Raw genomic sequence first — 26,107 nt, 5'->3', positions numbered from 1 at the left:
CTGCCCAAGGGTGGCAAGTACTAGAAACACATCATATCAAGTTTGGTTCTAACTTGCATACTAGTGGGGACAAATGGAAAAACACCTTCTGGGTGATTAGGAAGCAAATTGTGAGAAACTGGCAGCAAGGGTGAAAATGTTAGAGAAACTACTATAGCTCAGCAAGTTTAATGGACTGGAAGATGCTAGAACTTTCTAGCAGCATACTATGGGAAACATTGCAAGATCTGAATCTGAGTCCTGACTCTACCACATATGTATATCTCAACTAACTTTCATGAGCTTCAGTTTCCTTATCTGTGGACTGGGAATGATAGCACTTGGCCTCCCTTTTGCATAGGGAGCTGTTATTGGAATTCCAAATGAGACAGAATGTCAGATACACACACTAAAGAATAAAGAACAGTCATTACATTGCTCTATTAATATAAAAGGGATGTTTGTATAGGTTCCCCATAAAAAACATTTATTAGATGTTACTTAATTTTAATAAATCTATCTCCTCATCTACAAATGGCGCTAAATTGAGAACACTGTGAATTTAAAATAATGATTGTGAGGATGATAGTTATAATAGCAAGTGCTATGTTCCAGGCATTGTTTTATGTGCTTTATTAGTAACTACCATGGAAATAAAACCTACTTAGGTGGTAATATCATTATCCCCACTTTATAGATGAGATCATGCCAGAAGAGAATTCAGTAACTTCCCCAGGGCCACACAGTGAAACACAGACCCCAGATTTGAGCCCAGGACGAGTTTCCATGCTCTTAACCACTCGCCTGTACTACGCTACCTCACAGCACTCGAGACAAGCGTGGCATGCAGCAGTGCTTCACTATAACTCCTCCACTGGCTACACTCTCGCCTCCTACAAAAGGGGCCAGAATCAAACACAGAGGCTCATCCTCTGACCTTCTGATGGTATGATTCGATCATGAGATTTAAATCAGAAATGCGGAACAGGACTCATGAACACTTACTGCCTCAAAAGACACAGTTAAACGCCACACTTTGGTCAATGTTTCCCTAAAATCCTCAGCCTCCCTCACAAGACATTTGCCACTTCAATGCTGCTGGTCTGGGGACCATGCTTGAAGGAGATTCAACTATATCATCTGCTGTCATCTTCTCCAGGTGACAGGCTTCAGAGCAGCAGGCTCCAAGCTGGCAAGAGGAAACCTGCCTGTCTAGGGAGAAGGTGGTGCTCTAGTGCTCTTCATAATACTTACTTTTTTGGGGAAACGGACTCTTCTAACATGGTTGACTCCTCATCACCTTCTAGTCCAAATCGATCTTTACTTTGTTTCTGGAAATGCAATAAAACAAAATGCAAAAATGAAACCCAGGCCAGGCACAGTGGCTCACACCTGTAATCCAGGCACTTTGGGAGCTGAGGCGGGCGGATCACTTGAGGTCAGGAGTTCGAGACAAACCTGGTCAACATGGTGAAACTCCGTCTCTTTAAAAAAAAAAAAAAAAACATAAACCAGCCTGGCATGGTGACAGGAGCTTGTAATCCCAGCTACACCAGAGGCTGAGGCAGGAGAATTGCTTGAACTCAGAGGCGGAGGTTGCAGTGGGCCGAGACTGTGCCTCTGCACTCCAGCCTGGGTGACAGAGCAAGACTCTGTCTCAAAGAAAAAAAAAAAGAAAAGAGAGAAAAGAAAATCAGCAGGTCTTCATACAAGGACCTTTAAAAAAAACATTTTGAAGGGACACAAGTGAAAGTGTTGAAGTTTACTCAAAATTCTTTATACTGGATATTTAGTAAGTGATGGATGAACAAAAGCATAATAATAAGAGAAATATATTATTTAATATATAGTTAAATGTCATGTATTTATTGCACAGACTTTAATTTTACATAGTAAAAAATCAAGATGCACATATTAACATTCTATTAAAACTTGTTTTTTTAATGGGCTGTATCTTGAAACCTTAAGAAATCTGTTTTTCTGTATACTACTATGGCATATAACCCCGTTACATTTGTTTAAAAAAAAAACAAAGACATGAAAACTGCAAAGATCATTTTTAGCCCCTCAATCCAAGTTTCCACAGAGGCTGAAAAGCACAGTACAGCTACGTGGAAACGAAGATGCTGAGGGGTGCTAGGCTCATTCATTAGCTAAGTGACATGCTATTGTTCACTGCCTGGTAGTAAATGATACAAATTTATGCTACAGAAAAATCAGGAATTCTCATAGGATCTTGAGGTCAAAGATCTCATACTTAATGAGTGATTAAAGATGAAATTAGTAAATCAAGTTTTATTGTTTTGTGTTTTCTTTGAGACAGAGTCTTGTTCTGTCAACCAGGCTGGAGTACAGTGGCGTGATCTCAGCTCACTGCAACTTCCGCCTCCTGGGTTCAAGCGATTCTCCTGCCTCTGCCTCCCAAGTAACTGGGATTACAGGCACTCATGCCTGGCTAATTTTTTTTGTATTTTTAGTAGAGACGGGGTTTTACCATGTTGGCCAGACTGGTCTCTAACACCTGACCTCAGGTGATCTTCCCGCCTCGGCCTCCCAAAGTGTTGGATCACAGGCATGAGTCACTGTGCCTGGCCTCGAGTATTTTTTAAAAGGGCTTTTTTTTTTTCAAGGTACCCACACCATCGAAACCGAGCCTTTTAATAAAGCGGTCTTGCTTTTCCAATTTGCATCAATACAAAATACCTTTTTCAGGATGATGTCAATGTAGCCTGCAATCAGCTGCGATATCTGCTCTCCCTCGGTGGTTTGTACTGAATAGTAGCTTTCCTGATACTCCCCAAAATCCTGAAAAGACAGCATTGGAGGAAATACAGCTAAATCAGATATATCAGCATTTTAAAGGCTAGGAGGTCCAGCTCTAGAACAATATGACATAGACTTCATTTCCCCTGCTCCTTCTCTCTAAATACAAATGAATACCCTAAAATTTATTGAACAATATTCAACAATGGTAAAAGAGCTCTCAAAACTGAAAAGATGAACTGGTTGGGGGCCTCAGAACATGTAAAACCACAATGTGGTTCAGTTCTTGGGTTTTCTTTCCTATCCCATATACCCGCAAGACTAAGAGCTGTAGAGGCCTGAACATTGGAACCTCCAACAGGCAGTTCCTGAAAAGCATGCTTTTAGTCAAAGAACCAGGAGAAGGGGAGCCCAACAGAGACTAATTTGGGGAAGTAGTCAGGAGCTCCAACTCCAGCTTAACAACCTGGGCTGACATTCACCGGAAGCTGCAGAGCAGTGAAACCTCAGACCCTCTCAGGCCCTTTTCCACAACCCAGGCAGGTGGATGGTCTGATCCTTTTGCTGCAGCAGGCACAGTAAAGCCCTGTGTCTCCCTGCCCTCCAGCCAGTGGCTTAAAGAGACTCGGACCCAGTGCCTTCTGGTTCCTGCAATGAAGGTCACCCAGCAATAGCAGGTAGCCCAGGGAAGTGTCTTCTGCCTTGATCAACAGAACCAACAGGGTTTGAGCAGGAACCTTAGTGTCAAAAGAAAAAATCAGCCCAGAATGGCACTGAAAGGGCTCAGAGAATAAAATTGTCATTGCAACTTAAGCCCACAAAAGTAGGCCAGAACACTACACACTGAACCTGAACAAAGTGGCCACCTGCTAACATAGAATATTTCAGTAAGATCAAAAGTCTCCTGATAGGCTGGGCACAGTGGCTCATACCTGTGATCCCACCACTTTGGGAGGTTGAGGCGAGAGGATCACTTGGGCCCAGGAGTTCAAGACCAGCTCGGGCAACATGGTGAGACTTCACCCCTATAAATTTTTTTTTCTTTTTTTAATTAGCCAGGCATAGTGGCATGAGCCTGCAGTTTCAGCTCAAGAGGCTGAGGGAGGAGGATTGCTTGAGACCAAGAGGTGAGCTATGATCACACCACTACACTCCAGCTTGGGCGACAGAGTGAGAGACTGTCTTTTAAAAAAAAAAAAAGTCTCCTAATAACCAAGATGTCTAGGATGTTTTTTAAAAAATAAATATTCATATCAAGAGCCAGGACAACCACAATATGAATGATAGACAATCAACTCATGCCAATACTGAAATAAATCAGATATTGGAATTCTAAGGATTTTAAAGCAACCATCATAAAAATGCTTCACAATAAACTGCAAATTCTCTTGCAGCAAATTTTAAAGAATAAAAAGTTCCAACAAAGAAACAGAAGTCATAAAAAGGAACCAAATGGAAAGTATAAAAGAAGAACTGAAAAAGGCAATAACCAAAATTTTACAACTCACAGGTTAAGACTCAATAGTAGTGTGGAGCTAATAAAAAATAAAATCAGTAAACCTGAAAACAGATCAACAGCATTTAGTCAATCTGAACAACATAGAGAAAATAAACTAAAAAACAGAGCTTCAGGGATCTACAGGACAGTAACAAAAGATCTAACAATAATATCATCAGAATAACAGGAGAGGACAATGTTGGATAAAAATAAAGCATTTGAAGAAATAATGACTGAAAACTCCCCCAAATCATGAAAACTTAAACCCACAAATTCAAGAAGCTGAGTGAACTCCAAACAGAAGAAATCTTAAGAAGCCCATACCAAGAATTTTGAAAACCAGAGATAAAAATATCTTAAAAACAGCCACAGAAAAATGACATATTACCTACAAATTGACACTAACTTGAATGACAGCAAATTTCTCATTAGAAATCATGGAGGTAAGAAAGAAGTGGCATGACATGTTTCAGATGCTAAAAGAAAGGAACTGTCAATCCCAAATGCTGTACCTGGCAAATTATCCTTCATGAATGAAGGGGAAATAATAACGTTCTCAGAGGAAGAAAACACTATGAGAATTTGTTGCTAGCAGATGTACCCTTAACAAATAGCTAAAGGAAGTTCTCCAAACACAAAATGATAACAGAAGGAGGCTGGGAACTTCAGAAAGGCAAGAAGAACAATGGGGTAGATAAAAATAAAGGGAAATGTAATAGACTGTTCTTCACTTCATGAGTTTCTTTCATCACATTTTCTGTTCAAAGCGGAAGCTGTAACACCATCTTATGTGGTTATAGACAAAATAACCATCTTACATGTATGCAGAAAAAATATTTAAATAATTCTACTCAAAAAGTGTGGGGAGGGCCAGGCGTGGTGGCTCAAGCCTGTAATCCCAGCACTTTGGGAGGCCGAGATGGGTGGATCACGAGGTCAGGAGATCGAGACCATCCTGGCTAACACGGTGAAGCCCCGTCTCTACTAAAAAAAATACAAAAAACTAGCCAGGCGAGGTGGCGGGCGCCTGTAGTCCCAGCTACTCGGGAGGCTGAGGCAGGAGAATGGCGTGAACCCGGGAGGCGGAGCTTGCAGTGAGCTGAGATCCGGCCACTGCACTCCAGCCTGGGCGACAGAGCCAGACTCCGTCTCAAAAAAAAAAAAAAAAAAAGTGTGGGGAGTGGGTAGGTAAAAAGACCTAAATGGAAGTAAGGTTTCTACACTTCACTTAAAGGGGAAAAGCCAGTACCAGTAGGCTATGTTTAATTTTATATGCACATGGTAATATCTAGAATAACCAATGAGATGTGCTCAAAATGTAACACACACACTAAGTGATATGCTCAAAATGTAACATACAAAGCAAACTGAAACTCTAAAAAGTGTCCAAGTAACCCACAGAAAAGGCAAAAAAAAAAAAAAAAAAAAGAGAGAGAGAGAGAGAGAAGCAAAGGGGACAAACAGAAAAACTACAAAATGATAGACTTGGGTCCTAATATATCAATAATTAGCTTAAATGTAGTGTAAATATACCAATTAAAAGAGATAGAATGGATTAAAAAAATACATAACCCAACTAATTATGCTCTCTACAAGAAATTCATTTCAAATATAACAATATATGCAGGTTGAAAATAAAACGACGGAAAAAGATATATCATGCCCACATTAGTTTTATAAAAAGCATTGGTGGCTGTGTTAACATTAGATACAGTAGACTTCAGAGCAAAACAAAAATTACTAACAGAAAAGAACATTACATAATGATAAAACAACTTCTCCATTAAGATGTAGGATTAAATGTACAGGCACCAAACAACAAAGCTTCAAATTACATGAAACAAAAACTGAGAGCTGAAAGAAAAAGTAGAAAAATCCACAATTATTGTTAAGAACCCCACTCTCGGCAACTGAGAAAACTGCCAGACAGAAAATTAACAAAGATATTCATTCAAAAGACTGGAACACCACCATCAACTAATAGGGATCTAACTGGTATTTACAGAGCCCACTTCACATGATAACAGCAGAATATATGTTCTTTTTGAGTACTCATAGAACACTCACCAAAAATGATATCCTGGGATATAAAAACAAACCTTAAAATTTCAAAAGGACTGAAATCATACAGAGTATGCTCTCTGACCATAATGGAATCAAACTAAAAAATCAATAGTAGAAAGACAGCAGAAAAACCTCCAAACACTTGGAAATTAAATAAAGGCTAGGAATAGGAAGGAAAAAAATCACTACATATAATGAACTTATACGCATTATGCATTATATGCATTATGCATTATGCAACGTTAGGCTTTAATCAAAATACTGATGTGCTCTCTTTTGCCTGAGGTAGTTAATGAGGTTATCATAACTATTTATTTTTTTAATTTTTTTTTTTTTTGAGGCGGAGTCTCGCTCTGTCACCCAGGCTGGAGTGCAGTGGTGTGATCTCGGCTCACTGCTAGCTCTGCCTCCTGGGTTCGTGCCATTCTTCTGCCTCAGCCTCCTGAGTAGCTGGGACTACAGGCGCCCGCCACCACGCTCAGCTAATTTTTTGTATTTTTAGTAGAGATGGGGTTTCTCATCCTGTGTTAGCCAGGATGGTCTCGATCTCCTGACCTCATGATCTGCCCACCTCGGCCTCCCACAGTGCGGGGATTATAGGCGTGAGCCACCGCGCCTGGCCAAATTTTTGTTTGCAATAAATACTTGGATCTAGTTTAAAAAGACCAATAGTATTAAAAGACGTAAAACAAAACACAGTTGTTCCCTGTCCTACACATTCTCATATTCACTTTCTACCACATACTCCTCCAAAGGTAACCACTTTCAACTGTTTCGGCGGTTTCTTCTAGTATTTCTAAATAATATATTTATATTGATTTCTTGATTTTTCTAATTTAGAAATTATCCATGACTTCCTGCAATGCAAGGTTAGGACACAGCTAAGTAGGAACATTCATCTTTTGAGGGCCATACAGGCACAGCTGTTACAGCTACAGGAGGATAGAAGGTATGTTTTCTGATGATTCCTTCTAATTGGCAGGAACCTAACAATCTATAGTCAAATTAGATAACTAATGACTTCTTCTATGGTCCCTTCTTTACATAGTTTTTTTTTTTTTTTTTTTTGATGTCCTATTATGATATCTTGCATAGATAAGAGGTGATATTTCAAGCATTCACTAGAGACTTCAGGAGTCTTAAGAAATTGACAAATTCTAGCACTTTTTGATTTTTCTTATTGTACAACTTGCCCTACCAACTACCTGTCCTATTGTGTTTCACAAGTAAATGCGGCTATAGTTAAGGCATAGAGTTATTACGCTGCTAACAACAAATATTGAAATCAAGAGGAAGAATTCAGAGGTCTGAAGACCTGAAACAAACATATTCTCACTACTTTCCATAAATTTTACACTAAGCATCTTATCATCTTCAACTTATTCAATCCTAGCAGCTCTGTAGGCATGACTATCACCATTTTATAGCTGAAGAAATTAAGGCTCAGAGAGGAAAGGTAACTTGAACAAGGTCACAGAGCTGGGAAATGACAAACTGGATTTCTATAATAATACTATCCTAAAGTCCACGTTATTTCCACTGTGTACTATGCTGTCTTTCTAGGCAGGCTGAGAAAACATCCTCAGCAAGATAATCACAACGCTTAGGAAAATATAAAATAGAGAGGGGGCCTTTGTGTGTCAGAGCACTAAAAGTTTCCTTTCAGTATATGCTAGGGATGTCATCAGGAACACAGAACTGAGAATCATCTGGGTGAGTGGCTTTTTCTAGATAATGAACTAGAGGCTGACTTATGCAGAGTGCAGAGAAGGAGCGGTGCTTGAAGAAACCCAGGCTTGCTGACCTCTCTTTTACTTCTGGACCCATCCCCTTCCCTGCCCATGGGCTTGCACCTTCTTCCTCACTCCATGCTGGCTCTCCAAGGCCAGAGAAACCCAATGGGCAACAATCTGGTCTTTCTCCTGTTCCCACAATATCACCCGAGGCCACGCTAGTGCTCTTCTTGCCCTCTGCCAGTCCCTACCAGTGTGAAGCTCTTGGGTGAGGCTGCCCAGCGCTTGACGGTGGTGAGGGGCCACTCCTGCAGCACCTCCTTGGTCTTTTCATCCACGCGCATCACCGAGTCTTTGGTGATCCCCAGCAGGCGAGGCACCAGCTTGTTCTTGCCTTTCATCTTTTCCTGAAACAGGAGATACCAAGAGTCAGTGCTCTTCCTCTGAATACATCTGACTTTGCCAAGGAATCAGTGACTTTTCAACGTTTTACCTGCATACACTGTGTTTCAAAACAGGCAGGGCTATAGGAAAACCAAGGTTTTGAGGCTAGGTGAATAACTCATTAAACTAAAGGTATGGGAACTCAAACAAAGACACGAGAAGTATGGAAAGAGCCACAAGAGCATGCCTCCTGTTCAGGAGGGCAGCTTGCTCCAAAAACAGACTATGTCAGAAAGATGGGATAGAACTGAAAAGACATCCAGAGAAAAAGAAGCAAAGGTGAATTCCAGGTACTATCACTTCCAGTGGCCAACTCAGTGAGTAACAAAAGAGGATTAATCTGAGATTTAAAATTAGCTTAACTAAAACTCTGTCGAAGTAGAATCTTCTCATTATGAGGAGACACAGCTTCCTGCCCTTTTTTAAATCTCTGAAATATATTTCTGTTTGGATTCTTTGTTTTGGAATTTTGTGTATCTACTGATTCTTAAAACTTATTGTATAACTAGTTTTAATAATGTTTTAAGACATAGTAATGTCTATTAAAATAATAGACCCTTAGCTCACACTCATACCAAAACAAATTAAAGAGAGATTAATAATTTAGGAAGAAAATCCAAGTGAGTATTTTTGTGATCCTTGGGTGAGAAATGATTTCCTAAGAAAAACACCAACATAACAAGCCATAAAGGAAATGATTAATAGGCTTAACTCAAAATATACATACTTTTGATAGATCGGGGGGAGGGGAGCAGAAGCTAAAAAAAAAACCTCATAAAAAATGAAAAAGACTGGGCAATAAATATTTACAATGAATGTAATGGCAATAGACTTCTTATACTGTCTATGTGATGTGTTCATATATCAACAAAATAACTGCTGAAGAATATGAACAGAAAATGTTTTTAAAATAACACAAGCAAATAAGTTTTCACTTAAAATAGCTGAGGTTTTTTAATTAAAATTAATACTCAGATTTGAGGAACATGTGAAGGGGGTCAGTAGTGATGAAAGCTTAAGACAGCAAAGCCTTCATGAGAGAAAATGTGTCAATATCTATCCAAACCCTTAAAAAGTCCCTACTTTTGACACAGCTAGCTTTTAGGAACTTAGTCTAAAAAAATAAAGTTATAAATGTGTGTAAAGATTATGCCACATGAAGCTCAACCACAGTACATCATAGTGAAAAGCTAGAAACCACCCAAATTTTCAGACAACATTGGGCCCATTCAGGGTGGTATGGCTGTAGATGAAACAATCCAAATTTTCAATAACACGGGACTTAATACATAAATTATGATATATCCAGATAACAGATTACCCTACATGATTAAAAATCATACTGTAGAAAAACAATTGGTTTTATGGAAGTAAATTATTCATAATATATTATTAAAAAACAGAATATAGGGCCTAATCTTAGGGGAAATAAAAATTTAAAAATAGGCATATGTCCATTACATGAAAAAAAATGGCACTGAACGTCTCATGTGTTTTGTATTATTTTTTTCATGCTTTTCCTTATTTCCAATATTTCATTTAATGCATGTATATTTTTAGGGTTGTTAGGAAAACCTTTTCAAGTTATATTTGCTGAAATCTAGCAACATCTCAACTGCTATTCTCAGGGGCATAGACACATACATTCACACAAAGGATCCATTTGTGGATGTGTCTACACACACCCAACACAGGGTAATGGCATTTAAAACACAGTTGGAGCATACTAGATACTTAGTAAGCATCATCTGTTCATCTTCAGAGCATCTCCAAAACACTGGTGTCATCACTTTTCACTTTGTAAGTGAAGAGACCAAGGCCAACAGTGGTGAGTGGTAAAGCCATAGTTTGAACACAGATTTGAGTAGCTCAAAAATATCCAAAAGCTGACTGTCTACTGTAGTTGACTGTCTTCCGGTAGAAGCAAAAAGAGAAAAGGCCAAATCCCCCCCCAACCCCAACCGCCCTCACCATGGGCATTTGGTAACCCTCAGATGGTGACAGTCACCGCACACCCCCAGCTTCCTCAGGGAGGACACCATTGTGTGAGGAATCTACCTGGGTCTCAGAGGAGGGGAATATTCCTCCCTGAACCTTAAGTCTTAAACACTGAGAAGGGTCAGATTTTTTTCAAAGAGAGGACAGTTCCACAAGGGTGAGATCAGTGCAGGGCAGACAATGTCAGTTAATCTACTTTGGCTTCGGGAGCCACACAGAGTTTTAGGTTGAGAGAATCTAGGCAGCTAATTTAGTAGCACGGGGTTGGCACAAACCCAGCTTCTGGGACCCAGGAAGAGGACTGGAGATAAAATATGGTTTGCAGCTGCTGCCTTCATTCTTTCCCATCTGCACTGCTCCCCAGTGAGGGATTCTGGGGTGCGGGAACACAGAATCGTGACGGATTGCCCTAATTCTTGTCAAGATCATTCCAGATTGGGAGAGGAAGCCACAGTGAACAAACAAGTTACAGTGGACTTTCTAGCAGCAGGTCACAACTGAGGAAAAGGGGCTGAGGGAACTCAAAAAATACTGGAACTGTCAACAGAGACCACCATCAAGGGATAAAATTACTTCAGCACCTACACACAAAATACAGAGCAGCTGGAGAAAGGTAAAGTCGCAAATGGCTGAGATCTGTGATCATGATGCAAGGTCTTCCCCGGTGCAGAGACCTGCCTTAGAGCCTCAGTGACAGGGATGTGAGGGGAGGGCCACAGGGTAATAAAGCTTCCTCTTTCCTTCCTATGCCTCAAATATCAATAACCCCCACACCACTCCTTTCCAACCTTCAACTACACAGACCAGCTTCCTTTTATCTCCAGTACACAAAGCAGGCTAAAGCAGGCACCAGTGAAGACCCATCTATCTTATATACCAACACACACACAGAGTTGTAGCTGTGATTTCTGCCAGCCATCTAGAAGCTTCTCTCTCAAGGTGGTCCTGATTAGATTGTTTTTGTTTTGAAAACGTCTGCAGCGTGTATAACTCAGAGGCAGGTGAAAGCAGGCATTCTACCGAGGAGAAGCAATGAACTTCTCGTTAATGAACCCAAGCCCTCCTCTTTCAAACGTATTTCAGCTGCTACTCCGGGTGTAGCCCTGGCAGCCAGCTGTGATCAAGCCTGCTGTCTGCAGACTCTTCTCACAGGTGCAGAGATTGCCTGATTCTGACATCACCTCTGCTTCACATCTGAGATCCAGAACTAGATGGAGGAATGCAACTGGACTGAGCTTCTGGCTCCCGGTCCTTCATTTCAATATGGCCCAAGCCCATAGGGTCCTCCCCATGATCCAGCTGAGCTCACTAAAGTTCTAGATTGGCTTGGCCAAAGGGCTGGTTTGCGTGTTTTGTTCTGTCTTCAGTATATTTCTTTATTTTAGAGGGATGGGGAAAAACGGCTGCTCAAGAGCAAACCTGTAGACCCTGTTTATTAGCCATTTCTCTCCCTACAAGTGACTGCCAATCCATTTTGACTAAACTTGGGATTCTGAGATGCTCTGAACGCCCTGTCTGGTGTTTTTACAGTTTAGGGGAGAAGAGGGTCTGTTCCCCCAGGTAATCTAAAACCTCAAGGCTCTGGCTATGTCTGCAAAAAATTTTCAAAGGCAAATTTAGAAGTGAGAAGAGTTACCCAGTGATTTTCTGGAATGAAACAAGATTTTATGCCAGTCATGGGAAATGCCTTACTGTTGCTTGTGGGGTTTTGGTGTAGCAGATCATGATGAAACGCAAAAGAAGTCAACGCAACAAGGAAGAATGTAGACATTTACAGCTCCCATTTATGGAGATTTATATGAGGCAGTCCCCTTTTCTGTATTAACTTATTTAAATCTCATAAAAAGTCATAATTTTATCGGTGAACAAACTGAAGCAAGAGATGTAAGGTAAGGTAACTTATCCAAGGTCAAATTACTAAGTGGCAAAGCCAGGATCCAAACTGAAGTCCTTCTTTTCCAAAGCATATTTCCTAGCCACTGAAAATACTGCTGCCTAATGCTATTCCGTGTGAATTCATTATATGGCTCGCAGACATGCTCTGTATGGAGGTGGGTAAACTATGCCCATTGCTAAATCCAGCTTATGTTTTATGGCCCAAGAGCTAAGAATGAATTTTCTATTTTTAAATTTTAAACAAATCAAGAGGAATATTTTGTGCGACAAAGATTACATAAAATTCAAATTTCAGAGTCCAAAAATAAAGCTTTGTAGAAACATAACCATGCCATTCATTTACATTTTGCCTATGGCTGCTTTCATACTACAGGCGCAAAGTTGAGGAGCATGATTGGCAAAGCCTGAAATGTTTACTAGCTGGCCCCTAGGGCCAGGGATTTGGGAAATATGGGAAGAGTTCAGTGTCTGGGATAATCTGATATTTATTAGGCCAGGTACAGTGGCTCATGCCTGTAATCCCAACACTTTGGGAAACTGAGGTGGGAGGATCACTTGAGGCCAAGAGCTCAAGACCAGCATAGGCAACATAAGGAGATCCGTCTCTAAGAAAAAATAAAAATAAATTAGCTGGGTGTGGTGGCACGTGCCTATAGTTTCAGTTACTCAAGAGGCTGCAGTGAGCCATGATCATGCCACTACATTCCAGACTGGGTGATAAGAGTGAGATCTAGTCTCTAAAAAACTAATAAATAAAATTAAATTAATCAATATCCTTATTTTCCAGTCACCACACTTGTTTACATACATTAGCTCGCTTACTCATCATTAGAGCTCTATAAGGAATTATTCCTATTTTTCAGATGAAGAAACAGAGATTTAGAGTTTAGGTACTTTCCCTAAGGTCATATAAGTTTCTACTATTTCTCACACAGGTGTAAATTACCATCCTGGATTCTAGGCCAATCGTCCCAACTCCAACATGCAAGCATGCTCTATTACAATGACACAAAGTTTAATACTGATTTTTAGGACAAAATGTTCATAGACATAGAAGAAAATATGATGTAAGCAGCTCTAAGCACATGAAACCAGTCCTTTCAAAACATCTATGACTGATTTCAAGGCTGTGTGGTTTGAGTAAGTGTGTTCAATATCATTATTAATTATAATTTCATTTACTTATTTAGAGTTTCTAATAGAAGCCTATAAAAGTAGTGAATGGGAAAGTGGAATTACTAACTTTTAATTTACTTCCTAAATTATGCTTTCATTAGCATAATTCCTTCACAATTTAATGCAATGTTCAGTTTGGGGCATGATAAATCTGTTACTGATGTCTTTTAAAAAATTTATTGCCCCAGTTAGTACAGCCTCTATGGAAAACAGTATGGAGATTCCTTAAAAGCTAAAAGTAGATCTACCATTTGATCCACTACCGCTACCAGGTATCTACCCAAAGGAGAAGACGACATTATATGAAAAACACACTTACACACGTATGTTTATAGCAGCACAATTCACAACTGCAAAGATGTGGACTCAACCTAAGTGACCATCAACTAATGAGTGGATAGAGAAAATGTGGCATATATACACCATGGAATACTACTCAGCCATGAAAAAGAACAAAATAATGTCTTTTGCAACAACTTGGATGGAGCTGGACGCTATTATTCTAAGTAAGTAACACAGGAGTGGAAAACCAAAAACCATATGCTGTCACCTGTAAGTGGGAGTTAAGCTATGAGTACACAGACGCATATAGATGAACTTTAGAGACTCAGAAGGGAAAGGGTGGGAGCGGGGCTACAGACAAAAAAGTACACATTAGGTATAATGTACACTACTTGGGTGACGGGAGCCCTAAAATCTTATAATTCACTGCTATATAATTCACCCATGTAACAAAAAACCACTTACACCCCAAAAGTGACTGAAAAAAAAAAAGTATACCTTAGGTATACAATTTTTTCTTTCTGGTGCTATTCTGCATGTGATCTCTTTTTATCATATACTCTAAATGGTTTTGCGAATTTTTACATACATACTCTAAGGGCTTATTTCATATGGTTGACATATGCCTTATCAATTTCCTTGGCCAATTTAATCAATTTAACAATAAACCTGAAAATTAAAATGATTGTGTACATATTGTTAAAACATGTACAGGATCCATAAGCTGAAAATTACAAAATGTTGAAAGCAATCAAGGAGGCTCTCTATATCATGTTTATGGGTTAAAAGATTTAACACAGTAAAAATGTCAATTATCTCCAAATTGATCTATAAATTTAATGCAATTACTATCAAAATCACAGCAAGCCTTTTTGTAGACATAGATAAGTTTGTTGGAAAGTATATATGAAAAGGAAAAAACCTAAAATGGCTAAAACGATTTTGAAAAAAAAGAAAAAAGTTAAGGGAATTTATCTGATGTTAGGGCTTACTTATAGCTAAAGTTGATCACGACAGTGTGATTAGCACAGGGATACATATTTGAACGAGAACAAAACAGAGAACCCAGAAATAGACCCATACAGATGTGCTGAACTAAATTTTGACAAAGATGCAAAAGCAACTCAATGGAGGAAGAATAGCACTTTCAACAAATGGTGCTGGAGTAAGTTGATAATGGTGGAGGTTACACAAATCTATAAATATGACAAAATTGCATGGAACTAAACACACACAAGTGCATGTAATGCTGGAGAACTCTGAATAAGGTCTGTGGATTGTACTAATGTCATTCTCCTGGCTGTGTTACTGTACCGTTGTTAGCACTGGAGGAAACCTGATGAAGGGCACATATGACCTTTCTGTATTACTGTTATTTTTAAAACCACAGTCAGTTTTAGAATATTTTTAACACATCAAAAAGAACCCTGCACCCTTTAGCCATCATTCCCCTCTCTCCCTCACCACACTCTTAAGCAACCACTAACCTTCTTTCTGTCTCTATAGATTTGCCTCTTCTGGGCACTTCACATAGAGGGAATCATATAGTATGTGGTCTTTTGTGACTGGCTTCTTTCACTGAGCATAACATTTACAAAGTTGATCCATGTTGTAGCATATATCGGTACTTCATTCCTTTTTATGGCTGAATGATATTGCATTGTATGGATACAACATAAATTGTCTACCCATTCATCAGCTGATGCTTTGTGTTGTTTCTTACTTTTGGCTAACACTGCTGTGAACACCTATGTGTAAGTTTTTATGTGGATACGCACTTTCAATTTTCTTTGGTATATATTCATAGAAGTGGGATTGCTGGGTCATATGGTATTTCTATGTTTAATCAATTGAGTACCTGACAGACTGTTTTCCAAAGTGACAGTACCATTTTACATTCCCACCAGCAAGTTACGGCTGTTCCAATTTTTCCATATCCTCACCAACACTTGTTATCATCTGACTTTTTGATTCTGAGTTAGTTTTACAGCTTCCTGTGAATCTGTAATAATTTCCAAGTAAAAAAAAAAAATGACTTGGTATATCTTGTTACAGGATAAATAATCATAGCTACAAGTCATAGTAATTTTGTTCCTTCATTTGCTAAAGCAACGATTTTCCCCTCATTTTTGTATCTTACTGTATTTCCCAGAACTTCCAAAATAATGTTAGAGGGTAATGAGATGGTGGGCACATTCATTCTGATTTCAACTCTTACAGCTTTCTTTCCTTTTTTTTTTTTTTTTTTTTTTTTTTAAAAAAAAAACAGAGTCTTGCTCTATTGCCCAGGTGGGAGTGCAGTGGTGCAATTTTGGCTAACTGCAACCTCTGCCTCCCAGGTTCAAACAATTCTCCTGCCTCAGCTACCCAAGTACCTGAGATTACAGGTGTGCACCACCACATCTGGCTAACTTTTGTATTTTTAGTAGAGACGGGTTTTCACCATGTTGGCCAGGCTGGTCTTGAACTCCTGACCTCAAGTGATCTGCCTCCCCTGGCCTCCCAAAGTGCTGGGATTACAGGCATGAGCCACCACGCCCAGCCTCTTATAGATTTCTCTCTAGCGTCTCTATTAAGTATGATACTAATGAGAGGTTTGATACCGATGAACCTCTATCATGGTGAGCAAGTACACTTATATTGCAGCATTTTAAAGAATTTTCAATAAGATGTTGAGTTTTATCAAACATCTTAGTGGCTTTATATAAAATAGTCATATGATATCATCTTATTTAAAGTCTTGATCTGATTCAGGTTCATTAATTCTTAATATTGACTAGTTCCTGCATTTTTTAGCTATACCACTTTCAAAATAAGGCAAACTATGGTCACATAAATTATATTAAAAACAATTATAAAATAAAATGTCATACTAATGGGCCCACTGAGCAAAATACTGAAGTGAGCAATATGCTATTAACATTGTAGAAAGCAACAAAAATAAAATAAAAATTTGAATATTTAATATGTATATACAAGTTGCAAGTGCTTGGGCAGGCATGGTGGCTCACGCCTGTAATCCCAGCACTTTGGGATTACAGGAGAATAACCTGATGTCGGGAGTTCAAGACCAGCGTGACCAACATGGAGAAACCCTATCTCTACTAAAAATACAGAATGAGCTGGGCATGGTGGTGCATGCCTGTAACCCTAGCTACTCGGGAGGGTAAGGCAGGAGAATTGTTTGAATATAGGAGGCGGAGGTTGTGGTGAGCCGAGATTGCGCCACTGCACTCCAGCCTGGGTGACACACCATCTCAAAAAAAAAAAAAGTTGCAAGTGCTGCCTATTTTCTTAATCCTTTCTTCTCTTCAAAGAGATGCAATTTTTAAAAAATATAAAGAAGGGAAATACAGAGAGAGAGGAGAGGGAAGGAAAGAGTAAGGAAGGAAGGGAAAAAAGGTCTCTCATGTTCTTGTTGTGCCTTAAGTAATTTTGTAAACGGAGATTTGGTCTGATCAAATCTGCAAGACCCCGCTATAACGAGAAGATCTTTGCTCGCTCTCAAATTATCCTAGTGACCATGCACCGATTTTTCTTAGGTTCTAAATTGTCGCTGGAGAACAAACTGATTTTTTTGTACAATTTGGTGTTCAACTTCTCTTCCTAATTACAGATTTCTTTATGTTCTTTATTATCCTAAATTTACTAACCTACATGCAAGCACATCGCTGAAACTGACTGTGTGTGAAGCCTGATGGTATTAATGGAAGAGACGATATGAATGTAAGAGATGAATTTAATACTGGGAGGACTACAGGGAAACTCAAGAAAATAAATGGAAATTGAAGCCATTAGCAGTGGACATGATGAAAATTTGTTTAATCTTTGTCCCTGCAAGGCATTGGAGCTCATTTACTACTGGATGCCCTTCACAATAATGAATGAAAAGCACAATTTCTAAAATGAGCAGATCTCCCCATGTGTTTAGGGCACAGATGGGAAGCTAGAACGGTGGAAGCAGGTGACTGCCTCTCAAATGGGGTCACTCCAGCTAAGGGAGTACAGCTAGAGGCTGGGAACACCATCTGTGAATCAGGGAGACCTGAACTCAAGTCCTGGCTTCTTCAGTTACTAGCCTTATGGCCCCAACTGAATCACTGGATCTAGCTGGGCCTCTGTGTTCTCACTTATACAAAGAAGATAGTAAGGCTGGGTGCTGTGGCTCACACCTGTAATCCTAGCACTTTGGGAGGCCAAGGTGGGCGGAGTGCCTGAGCTCAGGAGCTTAAGACTAGCCTGGGCAATATGATGAAACCCTGTCTCTACCAAAATACAAAAAATTAGCTGGGTGTGGCAGCATGCACCTGTAGTCCCAGCTACTTGAGAGGCTGAGGCAGGAGAATTGCTTGAACCCAGGAGGCAGAGGTTTCAGTGAGCCAAGATCGCGCCACTGCACTCCGGTCTGGGCGACAGAGTGAGACTCCGTCTCCAAAAACAAAAAGAAGATACTAATAGTAGTTTTGCCCTTGGGTTGTTGATAGGTTTGAATGAGATAAGCTTGATGGATGGCTGTTTACTAAACATTATTGCTGTTATTATTAATATTGATAAGTGGAGTCATTGTTACCTAGATGGCATCAGTGCCATTCAAATATTCAATGATACTTTAAAACTGCCACTAAACGTAAAAGATTCAACCTCTCAATTATTTTTCTTAAAAACAAGGTGACTGACATATACTTTCTTCATTGCAAAGGCCACAGCGATTCTGGGTGTAAAACTGAGAGCTAGTTTGGTTGATGTATTAATAACTAATCAGCATGCAGCATATGGCTTTCTGACACACAACTTCTTGCTATCTCCTCTCTCCAAATGAGGCAGCTTGCTCCAATGAGGAGTGGAGTCAAGAAAAACATCTTAGAGGACAATGTAACTTCTTCTTTTGTAGTTCTCTTTGGCTGTGGGGAGAGACACCTTCCTAGTCTGGTCAGTTTTGTCCTTCCAACGTCAGTCCCTGGATGCAGCCGCAACACGGCTGGTTTGCTCCCATTTGCTGAAAGCAACACAAGAAGACTCACTAGAAGTTAGAGCTTTCTCCAGGGCCCCAGGTGACAGGCCAAAGGGGCCAAAGCAAAACAAGTAGAAATATGTGAAACCTAATAGTTAGACAACTAAAGAGAGTATCATTTCCCTGAGGTTAGGAAAAGCAAAGGGGTAACAAAGATAACCAGAAGAGTTGTCGGTCAAGTGAAGATGACAGCCATCAAGGGCCAACCTGGGCTTCCTCACAGGTGCAATTTCAAAGACACGCCTCTTATCCTCTAGTAGGAAAACAGAAAATTCCCATGAAAACAGACCTGAGGGCCATAAAATCCCAAGTTCTGTCTTAAAGTATACAAACGAAGCATCGTATTTACTACATGAATTCGATTTGGTCTGCAGTGGTGAAGAGCCTTCACTTAGTCCACAGGACTCTTGATGGTCATAAATGAAACATTGTGAGGAGAAGGAATAAGAAGGAAAAGTGAACTCACTCCTTCAGGGACTTTATAGCCCTGACAGTGATCTGAGCAAAGCCCAGCTGCCCAGGGGCTCCTGGACAGCAGGGCTCACTCACCAGCCCACAGGTCATACCCCTCATGGCTGTGGTGCAGCTAAACGCAGGTCAGCACTAGCCAGATGATCCACCTGCAAATGCTAGCAGGGTGAGCAGGACAAACCAGACTTAACAGCAAATGCTTGAACCAAAGAAAAAAGAAATGGTCAAGGTGAACGCCCTCCCCATTCTGCCCAACTCACCTTCACCAGGAAGAAGGACACGCCATATGTGCGGAGGGACCGTGCGAGTTTGACGTACTTGACCTTGGCTTCTATCTCACTCATCTCTCCGCAGTTCTTATGCTCCTGCAAAAGTGACAGTAGCCGGGAGCAGTTATTGCATCTCTGCCAGCAGAGAGAGGTAGTTATTGTACGTGGTGGACACAGTGGCTAGGAATGATCAATAAGTGATGTTTGTGTCTGAGACCCCTCCATAACACAGGCAACTGCTGACCAAGGATCAGAGCACACAGGAAGTTCTAACACAGGGATTTCAAACCAGAGTTTGAGCCCAAGTAGCCACATTACTTCACAACTAAATGCAACAATTCATGCACACATGCAGTATGGTGGGAACAGGGTCCATAACCGCAATCACATTTTCAAAGGACTCCACGTCCCAAATGGTTGAGGGCCAAGACTTTAAATGACACCAAGAAAAACGTTCTTCTCAGGAGAGGTGTCATTCTAACATCCATCCAAAAGGTATTGGCTGCGTGTGGTGGCTCATGTCTATAATGCCAACACTTTGGGATCAAGGTGGGTGGATCATTTGAGATTAGGAGTTTGAGGCCAGCCTGGCCAACATGGTGAAACCCCATCTGCACTGAAAATACAAAAATTAGCCGGGTGGTGTGGCACATGCCTGTAATCCCAGCTACTTGGTAGGCTGAGGCACGAAAATCACTTGAACGGGGGCGGGGTAGGGGGTAGGGGATAGGGGGGAGGGGTGGGGGGTGGGAGGTGGGGTAGAGGTTGCAGTGAGCTGAGATCACCCCATTGCACTCCGTCTTGGCTCTGCTTCAAAAAAAAAGTATAATTTTCTAAAGAATAGGGTAAATACATGTCTGTACACGATAGTACTCAGAAACAATACTGGAGAAAAGTATGTTTTATATGCATGAAATTTGTATTTTAATTTATATTTACATTTCAGGATCAAAGACGACTTTGGTATCTTGGATTCCTTAGAGTGTTGCACGCCAAAGTTTGTGTTAGGGCTTTTCTTACTGGTTGTGTAGACTGGACAAGTCTCTGATTTTTACAATAATCCTGGATTTTTAAAAGGCGCTAATTTCCAAATTCCAGTTTCTAAAAACAAATCTCAGGACAAAGAGGCTACTTGTAGATCCTTCCTCAGTGCATGTTAACGGTCTATCTCCTTGTTTCAATGTTACCAAGATAATGCCTTTGAAATTAAATGTATGCACATTTTTCTCAGAAGGGCTAGGTAACCTTTAGCAAGAAAATATGGATTAAGATAATAAATCTGCCCAAAGTAGAACTGTCAGCTTCTTTACTCTTGAGTCAGTAATCATTTATTATATAAGAGTACAGGCACGAGGTATAAAACTATTATGCGCAGAGGCCCCCTCATACTAATAAATGAGGATGGGGAGTGAGGAGAATAATAAAGTTCTGTACATTTCCAATACCTGAAAGATCCTCTTTTCAGCTCCTCTCTGCTTGATATATTCTTTGGGCAGGAATTCCTTCAGACTAAGAGAGAGACATTTAAAAAGGAAAGGCATTTATCATGTTCTATGATGAGAAGCAAAGCAAAGACATTTAATAAAACTCACAGTTAACTCACTAAGTCTCCCAATATTTTACGGAGTAATTAATAACAGACTGCTATATCCTACGATGCACTTGAATAAGGACACGGACATAAAACTAGTATGATAGAAAAGGTCAAACTAACATATTTAAAGAAGAAAGAATTTCCAGGATCTATTGTAAAGTGAAAAAAAAAAAAAGAGCACAAGAGTATATAGTATGCTGCCTTTTGTAAGAAACGAAGGAGATACTTATTTTAAAAACATTATTTTCTATTGTCTACATATTTTTAAAAAATACACAGATAAACCTAGTTCTAATAAAAATGGTTCTCCGTGGAAGAGGGGAAAAACAAGGAGAAGGGAACAAGGATGGAAACTAAACTTCTGTATTTCTTATATTATAGTTTTCACTTTAGAACCACATGAAATTGCAAAAAAAAAAAAAAGCAACATCTAAAAATCTAAAGCAAACTAAAACCGTCTATCAAGTTGACAGCATAACTACAGGGAGAATAATTATGTCAAGTAACTTTGCAAAACAGTCTTTTGACTGTGTATCCCTCGTAGGATATTACGGACAAAATAAACCATAGTAGATTTGTTAGTAAAAATATTAGTATTTCAAATTAACATCTACTTTCCCTCCTGTCTATACATAAACACACACAATAAAATTAGGATATTACACTATATATAAGTAGGATGTTATATATAACTAGGATAAAGAAAATGAGTAATTATGGTTGTTGTTAGGAACCAAGTTTTTCAGCATAAAATAGATAAAAATAAACAAAATGCAAAAAGACTTGGCTAAACATTCTGCATCTTTTATTTGAACTGGAAATACCAGCCTGAGTACCTGATTCATTTTTCTTTTCCTGAAAAACATTTTCTAGCTACGTCCCCTTTAAAGGCCAGGAGCAAGAACAACCTGATAGCACCCTGTGCCCCCACCACCCCTGCTGCTGCCTAGGCCAGGTGGTCTTCTAAATACCATTTCCACTAAAAGGAACCAAGTCTCAGATAAATCACTGATTCTTGGTCTGAGGCAGAAAATGTATAAAATGTTCCTGGGACTTCTTGTGGCTTGAATCAAGGAAGTTACCAAGATAATACTGGAGCCAGTATCAATGAATTCCCATTAGCCAAAAATTCGATGATTTAAAACTGTATATTGAAAAAGAGAGAAGAAAATAATAAACCCATCCATCCAGCCTCGACAGTTATCAACTCATGGCCAATCATGACTCATCTATTTCCCCATCCCACTGACCTCCCCTGAATTATTCCGAAGCAAATCCCAGACATCATATAATTAATACCATGTGATGGGACAATTTAAGCATCAGAGAAAGGATGACTGCAGTAAGTTAAAGCGCAGATATTTAATATCTACAAAGATTTTTTTAAAAAATCGTGGTCACCTTAAGAGACTGCTATGGTCCCAACTCGTACCGAAAATTATAAATGAAGGGAAAGAAACAAGTATTTATTCTGATGTTTCTAAATGTTGATGAGGGCAAGAATCACAGCTAATAAATGTAGAAAAAATAAAAGAAGTCCAAAATCATCATTATACAACTCTTACTGAAATAACTGATAGATCAAAGCAAATTTCAATGACTGTAAGACAAAAAAATAACAAGTTGATCAGGAACTTTTTAACAGATTGATCGCTCTGATAACATCTAAACCCAAAGATCAATTTTAATATTAATCAAAGTAGGATAACCAGATAATATATGCCTCCCAACTGATACAAAAGGAAGTATACAGCACCACCTAGGAGGTATTCTTGGCAATAAAGAATAAGTAAATACATAATTAAAACTGAATTTAATTGAGTCCCTAAATCTAAATAACGATTTACAAAAAGAATAGGGGAACATGTTCAATGATACCATCAGGATACAATTAGCCAAACCCAAACACAAGAAATTCTATGAAAATAACTTAGCTTCTTCAAAAATAAATAGTTTGGTAGTAGTGGTGAAAAGGAGGGCATAATAATAAACTAAAAGAGATATAAGAAATATATTTACCTACAAAGCTCTAGTAACAAAGACAGTGCAGTAATGATGTAAGAACAGATACACAGGTCAACAGAAAAGAATTGAGAGTCCAGAAATTAACCCTCACCTTTATAGTCAACTGATTTTCAACAAGGGTTCCAAGACAATTCAGTGGGGAAAGAATACGTTTTTAAACAACTGGTGCTGGGACAACAGGATGTTCACATGCAAAAGACAGAAACTGAACCCCATACCTCATACTATACACTAGAATTAACTCAAAATCTATGATAGACCTACATGTAATAGCTAAATCTATAAAACTCTCAGAAGAAGATACAGGAGTAAATCTTTATGACCTTGATTTAGGCAAAGAGTTTTTAGATATAATACCAAAAGCACATGTTGTAAAAGAAAAAAAAAAGGACTATTTCGAAATTGTAAACTTTTAAAATGCAAATACCACCATCAAGAAAGTGAAAATACAATCCATAGAATGGGGGAAAATACTTGCAAATTATTTATGAGGAAATTGCAATATATTACAATATATGCAGAATATATAAAAAACCTTTAACTGATAATGAAAAGACAAACACTCAATTAAAAACGGGCAGAGGACATGAACAGACATTTCTCCAAAGAAGAGATACAAATGGCCAATAGACACATGAAAGTATGTTCAACATTATTAGCCAATAGGAAAATGCAAAAAAAACCACAATGCAATACCAATACATACCCACTAGGAGGGCTACAATAAAAAAGATGTACAACAGCAAGTGTTGGCAAAGGCATAGAGAAACTGGAACCCTCATACACTGCTGGCGGGAATATAAAACGGTACAGCTGCTGTAAAAAAAAAGTTTGATAGTTCCTTAAAATATTATGCAGCAATTCTACTCCTTGATATATGCCCAGAAAAAAATGAGAACACTTCCACACAAAAACTTGCACACAAATGTTCACAGCAGCATTATTAATGAGAGCCAAAAGATGAAAATAACTCAAAAGTCCATCAACTAATGGATAAAATGTGGTTTCTCCATACAATGGAAAATCATTTCTATCTAAAGGAAGTACCGAAATATGCTACAACATGGAAACACTGTGCTAAGGGGAAGAAGCCGCTCACGAAGGAAAAGTTGTATGATTTCACTAATAAGAAAAAAAGAGAGATTCCAAGTTCGTCAGCAGGAGGGATCTAAGAAATATCTAATCTGCAGCAGTTTAGACATTAAAATTATCATTAAGCAATTTCATGGACAAAAATGAACGATTCAGAGAGAGCTGGAAGGCACCATCACCACCAAAGAGGAAGCTGAGTTTCAGAGAGGTAAAGACTTAGCTGAAGGCACAGGACTTGTGAGTAAGTAGCAGAGAGCCTCTGACCTCCCAGAACAAGAGTGGGTCCACCTGAACACACAGCTGCTTCAGGCTTTCTCAGGGGCCCATTTAAAATAAGGAAGTGGTATCATGAGAGAACCGCTGCTGCCAGCCTCTAGGTAGTGGCTCCTACATCAGCAACAGAGACGCGGTTAAGGGTAGCAAAAGCGCCCAAAAAGGGCTCCATGTCAAGCCCTCTCAGAGCAATGATTGTCACTAGAAGAATACCAGATGGTGGTGTCCAGGGGACCAGCAGGGTATAATATGCTGACCATCTATGGCAAGAAAGTCCTGTACTGCAGCAAGCTCCCTTCTTTTAAACTCCGCCAAACCAGCCCATCTGAATCTGCCTCCTATGCAGTCTTCAGGAGTTACTGAAAACAACATCAGAAGGTGCACTAGAGGTGTGACCCCTGAGGTTTCAAGAATTGGTTTGTGGGGAATTTAAAAACCATTTTAAGATATGAATGGTGTGTGCATGTGTGTGGCGTGTATTTTCCCCAGTAAATCAGCCATGTGCGCCACTTCAGCACAAAGCAGGAGGGAGCAGGCAGGGTGTCATCAAGGCCTGCCAGCCAGCAGCGCGGTAGTTCCAGCTCAGTTGTTGTTTTGATTACCAAACCTGAGTCTGGAAGGCTCCTAACATCTGGGACATGTATACAAGTGCAATCTGTCAGCCTTGTCGGAGAAAAAATGGGTCAGACTGTCAAACCTGATTGGAAATATTCCTAACTAAGCAAGTTCTGGCCAAGCAAAATCCCTCCCACTGTCTCCTTAAATGTTCTCACCTTAAAAGGGCAGCCATCTACAAACTGTGCATTGAGAACTCACTTCTCTGCCAAACTCTACTGCCAGCCTTTTAAGCATGGCCCTTTCTGAATGCAGTCATAATAACAGTAAAGTCAGTACACTAATCTCTAGAAGACTCTCTAAGATCCATGAGAGGTTGAACGTTTGCAGCCAACAGACTCCTCTCTCACAAACCCTGACTTCTGCTCTGGTCAAGTCCACTGCATTTGTTCTCCAGTTTGTTGCAGCTGGCTGGATAGCACATGATTATGTGATATATTGACATAACCCATGAGCTGCTGAAATAGTACAAAAAATTGAGCTACTGCATTCTCTTAAAGGTAACAGTCACAAAATGTATTAAATGACATATAGATGAGACAACTGTCAAATACTGAAAAGGAAAAATATCATGGAAATCTATTCTGTCCTCAGATTGCTTCATGGTTGTCTTTAAATTCCCTCACAGATTATGCATTATGCATGGTTCATGCAAGACACTGTAGAAATCCAATCAGGAGATTCACACAAGAAAAAACCTTGGCCCTACATCAAAACACTAGCAACACATGTGTAAGTTCAAAGTTAGAATAATGGGTTTCGAGCGGTAGATGTCACCTGTTATGATTCTACATTTTATTTTGTTTTTGTTTTTTTTTTGTTTTGAGACAGAGTCTCGCTCTGTCGCCCGGGCTGGAGTGCAGTGGCCGGATCTCAGCTCACTGCAAGCTCCGCCTCCCGGGTTCACGCCATTCTCCTGCCTCA

At 39.5% G+C, this 26,107-nt stretch overlaps 1 protein-coding gene across 14 annotated transcripts in view; it reads right to left on the bottom strand.

Annotated features, from left to right (window-relative positions):
- The window catches only part of TLN2 (talin 2), a 455,280-nt gene that overhangs the window by 145,828 nt on the left and 283,345 nt on the right, over positions 1-26,107 (bottom strand). For all 14 annotated transcript variants that reach the window (XM_077939528.1, XM_015142407.3, XM_077939524.1 and 11 more), the window contains 5 exons: positions 21,030-21,093; positions 19,576-19,680; positions 8,289-8,444; positions 2,683-2,784; positions 1,234-1,310 (listed from right to left, as the gene is read on the bottom strand). In XM_077939528.1, coding sequence (XP_077795654.1) covers positions 1,234-1,310; positions 2,683-2,784; positions 8,289-8,444; positions 19,576-19,680; positions 21,030-21,093 — 504 coding nt within the window. The remainder of the gene's footprint in view (positions 1-1,233; positions 1,311-2,682; positions 2,785-8,288; positions 8,445-19,575; positions 19,681-21,029; positions 21,094-26,107) is intronic.

The sequence above is a fragment of the Macaca mulatta genome, chromosome 7 (assembly GCF_049350105.2).
Source record: "Macaca mulatta isolate MMU2019108-1 chromosome 7, T2T-MMU8v2.0, whole genome shotgun sequence".
Classification (NCBI taxonomy): domain Eukaryota; kingdom Metazoa; phylum Chordata; class Mammalia; order Primates; family Cercopithecidae; genus Macaca; species Macaca mulatta.
This window is presented reverse-complemented; position numbering and strand designations above follow the sequence as displayed.